Raw genomic sequence first — 11026 nt, forward strand, 5'->3', positions numbered from 1 at the left:
CTTCAGACAATTGGCAAACAAATCTTGATCCCAGAAATTGGGACGAGCTGCATCGCCTTTTCGTAATATTGGAGCGAACCAAAAGTTCGTGCATTTTCTTCGTTGTTTCAGTTTGTGGAATTTTTTAAGTCATTAAAATTACTTCAAAAAATTGCACAAAGTGAAACAACGTAAAAAGCGCACGAACTCTTGGTTCACCCTAATAATTGATGCGTTGGGGAGTCTATCTACCTATGATACAATGTTTCAATTAAGTGCAGCGGTGCAATATGCACTTGCACTTGCGATACATTAGCAGGCACATTAATCATGTTCTGATTTATGGCTGTCAGACGTAGGGTGACTGGTCATTGGAACGATCTATAATGTTTCTAAGTGTCCAAGTGTGGGTATGAAAAATCGGGCCGATGGAACCTCCGCATGGAACAGTAAATTAAATTCTGGATCTCCTGCAGAGGTAAATTAAAAATTCTGAGGATAGCTCCCGACTTCCCCTAGTTACTCTTACGCCGAAGACGCCTTCGTTGGAATCGGAGCAATGTCGCAAGATGGTTCGCGGAAACCCTCAGGCATCGAGGTTGATCCGTCAGAATGTCAAGATCGCGACGAACGACGAACGGTCGGCCGACGATTACCAGCCGTCAAGTGAATAATTACCGCGCTATGATTATCTACGTACCGCCTATGAACGTACGTGGTTTTACATAATGAACGAACCGCGCGGCTGACGCGTCCACGAAGGGGCAGTAGTGTAATAAACGAGGGGAGGACACGATAATTGTTTAATTGTCGCTGGAGGTCACCGGGTGTCCGTCCGATGCGAAAGAAGCTTCGATTTCTTCCTCATACATAAATTGCCCAACACTTAAACCAAGGTTTAATGAAATTTTACTTCTTGATTCTAAATGTTTTCAAAGCGTGCTAGCGCTGGACACATTTAGGTGGACCTTTGGAGTACAAATATGCCACTACGATCATTTCACTGTATGACCAACACATGTACTAGTGGCGTCACTAGTTTGCATACTCAACGTTCGCTCAAATGATTATGCTGCTCATTTTAACTATACATCATCAACGAATGCTATATTGCTCTAACTAAAATTGACACACCTATACCTATTCGTAGAACCAAAAATATTCTTAGAGCACTCAAAGAATATTTTATGTGTCCTAACAGAAAAATTCAGAACTCGGTACTTCTCAAATCCCCCAAACTTTTAAATAATTCAGCTCAACTATAAATCACCCTAATCACATATAACTACTAGCCACAAATCACGTATACCAATAGTCCCAGCCTCGCTGCATCTCGAGCGCTGTCACCACGAGCGTAAGTCTACGGGCCCCCCCCCCCCCAGGAAGCCTAAACTACTTCCACGTGCGCTGAACTCGCGCGTTATCCATTCCCACGACTAAAAAGACGCGTTTCACTTCGAGTACAAAATTCGTGATTAAGGTAGGCCGCGGCGACCGGATGAACGGACTGGCCAATGAGAGCATTAACGAGCGACAACAACGTCAAATGAAAAAGTCCTTGTGATACGGCATTTTTTTGTGGTTCGAGCAACGCACGAGCGCGCGCCGACCACCGTCGCGTATAATTGAAACGTAAAAGTATAATGATCGAAATAACCGCTCGTCTGTGAGTTGTCGTTTAAGATGTCGACCAAAGCGGACGGAGACCAGCTAATTTACCGAGCGACGAACATCGCGCAAACTATCCCACCGTTCGTATTTTCAGCCTTTGATTCGATCTTTTCATCTGGATTGCTTCGTTCGCATGATCGATTTCGTTCCCGGGATATTACGCGGTCTAGAGGTATCATGGTAGAGCAGAGAATTGAATTGCACAATGGAACGTGTTACGCAAATCGGTTTCAAGAATATCTCGCTATGTAAATTAGGCGTGCGACGTAGGAATACTCACGCAAAAACGATGTGCGAAAGTTTTATAATGCAGCGATGTACAAAATTATATTCTAACGTAATGAAAGATTATGGTAAAATGAACTCGAGTTTTTTGGTGTAAACTTCATAAATACTTACCGCTGTTCTACTCGAAACGAACTAAATTCGGACAAAAGTAAAGCGACGGTCGCCACCAAATTAACTACGAAAGCAAATCGATTTCGAATAAAATTTGTCTAACATAAACAACGAACGTGATGTTTATTCAACCGTCACGTGGCGTGTTTACCTAAATAACCATATTCCGTGTTTCTGGCGTATGTTAACCAAAGTTCGTGGCCTTATCAGAAAACGTGACTCACGACATATCGCTAGATAAACAGCGCACTTTGAGCACGAATTCTTCCATTATTTGTCGGATCGATGTATAATATTTAGCGTGAAATGCGTGCACGATGGCATAACGATACTGTTTATGAAACTTCCACAACGGCCCAGTGGCTGCTGGAACTTGTGCATGCTCGTCGAGAAACAGAGAAGTTGAATGGGCGGTAGAACGACCAGTGATAACGGAGATTGGAGATACACGGTGGTCCCCGAAGTTTCTGCGATGACACCTGCACGACGAATCGCGGATGCAAACATTCTGTTTCGAGGACAGTGTGCTCATGGAAATGCAAGTGCATTCAATTTTATGTTTATTGTTATTTTTTATTCTAAAAATTATGGTGTATTCTCAATAATATGTTTTGACGTTAGAATAAAAAAATCATAGATATCATGGTTTTTCCTTCGATTCCTTCGGGATCTTAGGATCGGAATCATAGAAATGGGAACATTTGTAGGAATCAGGGCTCGTTTCCTGTTCCAGAAACACTGGCCTTAACGAGAAGATAAGATGCCTCGGTCGTTTCCACGGAGCGACCGCGAGATAGCGATAAATCCAACAAAAGACGCTGGTCACGGAATGATTCCCAGGGTCATAGAGAATTTGCATCCCACTTATGCGCTTCGAGTCCTTAGTGGATTAGATTAGACGCCAACGTCGTCGATGGGAAGCTTAACGATTACTCTGATGCTTGGTAGAGAGGACCTCTGTAATCTGAATCATGTTTAACATTTGAAGAAAGATCCACATTCTATATGATTCCAATTTTAATAAACACGAATGTTCATTCCTATATCTGGTGCGAGATGTAGCTAAACATTTGTCGCAAACTGTTCGCGTGGCATATAATTGATTTAAAATGAGAATCGGTCCATAACGATAATAGGATTAAATCAGAGAGAGATTACGGAAGATTAAGTCGAGTCTGTGGCTCCGATACACGACCACGCAATCGACAGAAATATAAAACAATAACTGACGATAGCTCCGGCTCAATTAATAAATTATAAATGCGGCCCTATTCGATCTTTATAAACGATCCATATGTCTGTGACATTTCTTAAAATATTCATTTTATCGAGCGAGGTTTCCACCGATCTTCTATCGACAACCCCGCGTTTCATCGACGTCGAAGCACGATAACAGTCACTGCGTCGTTGGGAAAACAGACGGCAAATCGACACACCGGTAAAATACGAGTAGAAAAATGTCGCGAGGAGCGTACTTGAATCTGTCCGGGTCCATGTCGGTGGTTTCTGGTGGCACTTCGCGGTAGAGGTAGCTGGAAACGAACAATAGGTTTGATTTCCTCCGTGGTGGTCGGTCGAACGGCGCCAAAACGCGGAAACGTGGTCATCGATTCCCCGGGGGATGGGCAAAATTCTTATTTTGGATAAAACGCGCGAATACCAAAACTAAAATGAACGCCTCTCGTTTTCATCGGTCGGATACGCGTCGTTTCGGATGACAAACAAATAATTAACACCGAAGCTTTATTGCTGGAGATTATCGGAGACGCCGAGGAAAGTACGGGATCTTTGAGACTTAACGAGCGACCGAAAAATATTTGAGTAAGACATTCCCATTGAATGATTGTTCGGGATATGGTCAACTGCAGCGGAAACACAGTTTATCTAAGCTTCCTCGGGTCATAAATATCTGTTTCCTTGATGTCTCCCGTGACTGTAGAAAAGTAAGTAAAAGAAAGAAACAAAACCATATTACTCTACAATTAAAACTTAAACGTCTACTCGACCACTCGCGAATGAAAAATCGGTAGCTTTAATCCACCTTTGAAATAATCAAGACAATCGATACCGAAGCTCTACAAGTCTAACCAACCATTTCTTAACGATCTACCAATTTATCGATCTATCGATGAAACTTTTAAAACAGAGTACAGTCCTCGTTTATATTTTTCTTAGATCCAGATAAGAAAGTTGCCCATTTTCAAAGCTCACAGATAGCGCTCGCACTCGCGGCCGCGATCGCGCGCGTTAGCCGGCTTACACGTGTGTTCAAGCTGCGCGATGATCGCCGATCGACTGTTTACCACCAACTGACACTGGCCTGTTTGCGATCCGAAGGTCTTCCATTCGGTGATCGACGAACGTCGACGGTCAGACCAGTCGCCGCTCGACCAGCACCATCGGCGACTCGTTTCGCGCTTCAAAAGCGTATGTCGACGTTGATAAGCAATCTCTCGTTCAGATAATGATCCCGTGGCGTGGAATCCGCGTGGAACTTTTGAAAATCGAGTGCTAGAGGATCCACGTCCTACCAACGTCGCCAGCACATTGCTATTTAGAATTCTTTGACATTTGGAAGAGGGGGCTGGAGTCAAAGATCCTGTGATTGCACGTTATGGTAAGCCAGGCTGGAGTGAAAATGATAGACCGGTGGTAATCAAAATGAACGACGGAGGAACGATGTAGGGTCGCCGCGAGAGCGGACATCTGGAATAGAGAGAGGAAATCTGAAGTAACAGTTGCTTTTGTCCGCGTTTGTAATTTAATGCAATCTAATCAAATTTTTATGGTCACATAAATCGTACTTTATTTTGAATATAGAGATATCTGATATAGGTATCTGATATACTCTACATCGAATACTTTTGTAGGGTAATCTTACCAGGAAAACGATAAATAATAAATTATCTTCGGAAGAAAATGAATTCAGCAGCTTTTGCTACCACCGATTGATTCAGCATTGAAAAGGTTAAAAATAAACGAGGTATCTAGGTGACCCGTCTTAAATGCTCCACTCTGTAATACGCAGTCGAGAGGCGGCTCGTGTTCGGAAAATCTCCTTCGGAGGCAAACCCGCACGAACTTACCGCATCGACCCGATGTGTTTCGCGCAGATGTTGGAATGATCGAGCCTCGTATGACTCAGTTTGCATTTAAAGTGCAGCATCTTATCTCACGAGTTTCCGAAGAAGTCTGGGTTGCGTGATGGTAAAGTTTGATCCGGAGCTTATACCTTTATCATCTTATCAATGATAATCACACTCGAATCAGCGGCCCTCGTCGTAGTCAATTAGAATGGCGGTTTCTTTCAAGTATGCGATAACGAGCACCGTTCACGAACGCCTTTATTAACTGTGATTATTAACTGCGAATGTTTATGGAAAAATGAGAGTTTTCATAGAACACGGATAGCAAAGTGGAACTCGTACAAAGTTGAAGCATGTTTCGTTATTCAGGAAGTTTCAATGTATTTTATATTCGCATAATGCCTTGAATATTTCAGGTAAGGAAGATATACGAATATGTTGTGCGGGATATCTCTGTTGTTAGTCGTTTAAACACTTGTACTATAACCTTGATAAGTATTAAGAGTGTGTTATCAATGTCACCAAAACAAATATTTACAGTATGGTGTTGGTTGCTTAACAAGCGCCTTATAGATTTAAAAAAATATCTTGTAATACTATTCAAACGTCAATATCATTTTACACTCCTTATCAAATTTGATATCTCTTATTGGATTGAAATCGCATTGCAATATTTATTAAATCGTTTTATGTGTTACCATCTAATAAATGTCTATACATTTTTACGACAATTATTATTCATACATGTGGAACAGCAAACAGAACGCGAGACAGAGTTTGATTATCTCGGTTAGCGTAGTCTGTTGCGGTAAGACGCGTTGTAATCGAAGGCGTTGCCTGATCGTCTCGCGATGCACCATTATTCTCGCGATAAATTATCGTCACACACTCGCACGGTATTTACGACGTGCATAAATCTTTCAAGAATACACCTACACACGCTGAAAAAATTCGCAGAAATATTAATGCGAGTTTACGAGAGATTTCCAGCTTCAACGAAATGTCGGATATCGCGTTTCGAAAAGATGGTATGTTGGAGAAGTTAATATGTTAGAACGTTATTGTTGCGAGTATTTTGCATATCATCCGTGCACGGTCTAGTTATGATAATACGTGTACGACCGAGTTCGCAAATTTTCTTACGAATACAGAGGGTGTGTTTTCGTTTCCACGTCGAGCCGAGAGAATATTATTATTAAGATAGAAGGAGTCTGAGTTAATTTTATGGAAGGAACTCTTTGGACTATCGAATTTTTTCATGGATTTCGGCACGCGTAAAGAGCAAATAGGCGCGATCAATTCGCAGGTAATCCTCAAACGTTTACCCAGAGAAATTAATATCGTACGCCTGTTTGCTCTGTTCTCCGGCGACGTCTCTCTAATTCTTCTTCAAACAGGCATCTTTAAACGTTCAAGTTTTCCATTTGGTAAATTGAGTAATCGAAAACCTGAAATGGGCATCGCCTAGATAAAACGAAACCAGCGAAACAAAATCGAGTAAAGGAACCACCTGAAAAGCCTGTGCATCTCCTGTACCGTTATGAAATTTCATTCGATCTTACCCTAAATAATAAACGCGTGGCCGCCAAACGATTATAGGTCAGCACGTGTCGCAATCGCGGTTCTTTTCCAGTCACGAGAAAGCTTCGATTCGATAACGACGCAACGTGGAAAACCAATCGAAACTAGTGCCAACCGGTTGGCGCCGATTTGATCGCACAAGTGAATTCGTCTAAGCTAACATCGCGAGTGGGAAACGCGATTATGGCTTGGGAATAAACGTCAGCGAGTCACCTGACCTCTTTCTCGCTATCGAGACAGCCGAGATATTCGCGACAGGTAGCGCGAATCGCTTGTCGAATCTCCAGTGGAAAACGCAACCCGGCTCGAATGTTGCTGCGGCGACAAATTTTGAACAGGTGGGACACTATAACGACACGCTTAACCCATTAATCGGCGTCGAGGCGAAAGCCCAACGTTACTTATTGATTTTTTTACAGCGATTTAAACAATCTTCTCCGCGAGAACAATCAAAATTTATTTATTTTAGGAAGTGCCGAGTTTCTTAAATATATTTTTTGGAGAATTGTTATTGCAAGAAAGTTCTTTTCAGATTAGTTAGTGTATGAGCATTTAAAAAACTTGCACACTTGTATTTTAACGCAAACTGAAAGTTACCGTTTCACGAGGTCGACGAATTTCAAGGGTTGTATAATTCTAGCAAGGACTTATGGCGACTCGATGTGCAGTACTCACCCTCTGTGTCACAGAAGGACAGACTTGACTTGTTGCCTTGCGATCGCGACTTTGTCTCTTCGTTCTCGACGCAAGATCGCGTTCTCTATCAGGCAACTCTCATCGCCGCGCGAAAATCCGCACGTCGGTGCTGTGATTCAAACAACAACGAGATCTTGATCACCGGCTCCCGGAAGCACCAGGTGTCCTCCACTAAAACGCCCTTTCACCTTCCCCAGGGACGTAGAATCGCTTGCTAAAACGAAAAACGAACAGGATTGAAATACTCAAGGAAAATTTTACTTGAATAACGCGTAACGAATAGGAATATCCTGCAATGATTTTACTTGCTTCGTTTATTTGATGAGGAAACTTTATTTCTTTTTGTATAATTTAGATCGAAATTTGTATTGGAAACGTGTACAATTTTATTTGAGTAAAAGTTGACGAATAAAAATATTCTACATGGATTTATTTGTTACAATTATTCCATCGTTTCCAGTTTCCAATTATTCCAGTCTCCACCACTTGTCTGATCGCTGCAGGAGTATTCCACTTGGAAATATTTAATATGGACTCTGAGAGCTATGAATGGGTGGATTCAGTGGATTGATCATGATCACTGATCGAATCACTAGAAACCACTATCACTATTGTGTTATGTTTCTATTATTAGATGGTCCTAGCGATTATACTAGATATTCTGGCAACAGGATGGGAGCTATTAGGCTCCTGATCATTAACACTCGGTCAAAGAGATCTACACTGCAGGTAAGTTCCTATCTTCTTCTTTCTCTTCGTGGTGCATTTTCCTTTCATCTCTCCTCTCCTAGGATATTTTCAATTAATTTCCCTTCATTTCCTGCCACATTACCATTAATTTTCCTTCTCTTCGTGGCACCTTTCCCTTTAATTATCCTTCATTTCTTGACACATTTCCCTTTAATTTCCCTATGTACTCTGCCACATTTCCTATTAATTTCCTTTCATTTCCTGGCACATTTCTCATTACTTTTCCTTCATTTCCTGACGCATTTCCCATTAATTTTCCTTCGTTTCCTGGCATATTTCCCACTACTTTCCCCTGGTATCAGGAGAACATGATATGCGAAGAGGTGGCACGAGAAATACCAGGTACGTATCGAAATTCTGAGAAAATTTTACATTTTGATATCAGGAGGACTAAATACGCGAAGAGGTGGCATGTTTGCGCCTACGGACAGGCAACCGGTCCGACAGATCTGTCGGTACAGGTTGCCTAATTCAAGGGGCTAATTTTCGGTACATTTCAGAATTCTGGCCAATTTTGCATTTTGGCCAAGTCAACAATGTTGCGAATCGCTCCTCTCAAAATTGTGATATGGAAATGCAGGATTTTTACTCCTGGTATCAGGAGAACATGATATGCGAACAGGTGGCACGAGGAATTTTTGGTACGTATCAAATTTTGGCTTGAAATTAACATTTTTGTACTAGAGGAACATGATACTCAAAGAGGTGGCATGACTTTTTATTGTGGCTCGAAACTTACCTTTTGTATCAGGAGAACAGGATAGTCAAAGAGGTGGCATAACTTTTTATTGTGGCTCGAAACTTACCTTTTGTATCAGAAGAACATGATGATCGAGTAGGTGGCACGAATCAAATTTTAACACGAATTCTACTCTTGGTATCAGGAGGATGATGAGTGAGGAGATGGCCAGGTGAAGGAGGGAAATTAAAGGGAAATCTGGCAGAAATTGAAGGAAAATTAAAGGGAAATGTGTCCGAAAATGAATGGAAGTGAAAGAGAAATGTCAGTTGGTGTTAGTGGATGTTAAGGAGGTGTTGGGTGATGTTAGAAGGTGTTAGGGGGTGTCAAGAGGTAGGAGGAGTTGTTAGGAGATGTTAGGAATTTTAGAAAATTCTAGGATGTGTTTGGAGGTGATAGGAGACCCTAAAAGATGTTAGAAAACACAAAATAATTAACCAGCGACCTCTTTGTATGCTTCGAAATTCATCCGCGATATCCATCGATCGCTGTCGATCCAGTTTATCGACCATTATCACTCGGAAATATTCTTGTTTTGCCTTGTTCTTATGTATGCGTAATTAATTCACTTTGTGCAACGTGTCTAAACGTTTCGAACTTTATTTACGTATTCACACCTACGAGCAGTTCCGCGATTTTTCTTGTCCAAGTAAGAAATAAAGATAACGAGTCGGGAAGAATCGCGTGGAGCAGAAAGAAAGCGAACTCACTTGCGTATGAATGTTTTTATGTACCTTTTGTTTTGCATTACCCTCTGTTCCATGTTATTCCAATTATGAATATTAAACAGGCAAGATAAATCTGTTCCCCAGAGGCATGGGATATCTTGTCCGATTTTTACAAAAGATACTTTTCGAGTGTTTCTAGACTAGAAATTTCATTTTTGTGACAAAATACGGACGCTTTTGGGATGCAGATATATTTACATGAAATACTGGGATCATGCATAAGTTCGTGGCGTTTTATTTTAAACAGAATTTTGCTCTAAAAAGCAATTCATGTTCAATTCGTTTATGTTAAGAATCTTGCGGTTTACTTAGAGTATTCTGTTACACATAATTGAGTTATTAATTCTTAATTTTTCTTAGACTCGCGAAGACTCATACCAAGATCCTTTACTTTCCGTTTTTTAAACGATTATAGTGTATATGCTCGATGAAATTCTCACTAACAAAACACAAACGCAACGCTATTCAGAACTACTGAGATAAATGCAGTAAATAAGCTAGGAAACTATGAAACTATGTTGTCTTAAGGTAAAATTCTGCCGGCAATAAAACTGCCGGAACTCGTGCATATCAACCCAATAAATAGTCGTCCTGACAGGTGTCAGGCGACCAGTGGGAGACGCAGGGTCAAACACCGAGAAAGTTGAACGCGCGGACCTCGAAGTTTCTCTGCGGATCACGGCAGGGTGTCATCGTTTCGCGTTCAGCGGGATGAAAATTCCTGTCGAATTCGAGGGAACGGCGTTCCTGAGTGGCGAAAATGTGCTCGTGACCGGGTGGAGGATGGACGAAATAAACCCGTTCGAATCCCTGTTATTAACTGTGCGCGAAGGCTCGAGCGAAGAACGATGCGGCGCGTATCCAAGGCGCGAGCATACTGTTACTCGCGAGCGATGGAGCCGCCTTCACCCTCTTCGGTATTGATCCACGTGGCCGCCTCGACGCTCTCCGAGCATCCCCGCCGTCGCTACGCCGCGTCCGCCGACCGATCATCTACCCCATTCGCGTCCACGTCTCCCTCCTTCGTCCTTGCTATCCTGTTCAGGACATTTTTTTCAGACCCCTTCGCGCCATCCACGAACGACGTCTACCAATCCTTTGAAATCTCGACGATCGTTTGGAAAAAATTGGTCTCGAAAGTTTCCCAACTTCACTCGTGGATCCTACTATGATTTTGTCTTGGTGATACTATAAGTGGATTAAGGTAGACAATGAAATATGCGATGATATGATAACAATGGAGACAGAGTAACGTGTCAACGATTATGGGGCAACATTGATGCTGCTCAGTGGAGTTCTGGCAGTTGATGCACAGTACCAAGGTTTTGAATGTATATTTCCAGCGGTGTTACGGATACATGCAGCCACCATCAATAGGGTAATAATCTAGGTACTAT

The 11026-nt window shown here is 42.0% G+C and overlaps 1 protein-coding gene across 4 annotated transcripts in view; it reads right to left on the reverse strand.

Moving 5' to 3' along the window:
* The window catches only part of LOC128883439 (electroneutral sodium bicarbonate exchanger 1), a 35541-nt gene extending 25052 nt beyond the window's left edge, over positions 1 to 10489 (reverse strand). Inside the window, exons 1-2 of one of the 4 annotated variants that reach the window (XM_054135823.1) lie at positions 10287 to 10489; positions 7392 to 7626 (exon numbers count right to left, since the gene is read on the reverse strand). Coding sequence is in view for 2 of the 4 variants with exons in the window: in XM_054135811.1 (XP_053991786.1) it covers positions 3525 to 3544 (20 nt within the window). In the remaining 2 variants the exon portion in view is untranslated. Of the gene's footprint in view, positions 1 to 3524; positions 3700 to 4260; positions 4399 to 7391; positions 7627 to 10286 lie in introns of those variants that run through there. The other 3 variants (XM_054135811.1, XM_054135803.1, XM_054135893.1) reach the window with 3 other exon arrangements.
* Between the last annotated feature and the right edge of the window lie 537 nt (positions 10490 to 11026).

This window comes from Hylaeus volcanicus, chromosome 1 (genome assembly GCF_026283585.1).
Source record: "Hylaeus volcanicus isolate JK05 chromosome 1, UHH_iyHylVolc1.0_haploid, whole genome shotgun sequence".
In the NCBI taxonomy this organism is placed as follows: domain Eukaryota; kingdom Metazoa; phylum Arthropoda; class Insecta; order Hymenoptera; family Colletidae; genus Hylaeus; species Hylaeus volcanicus.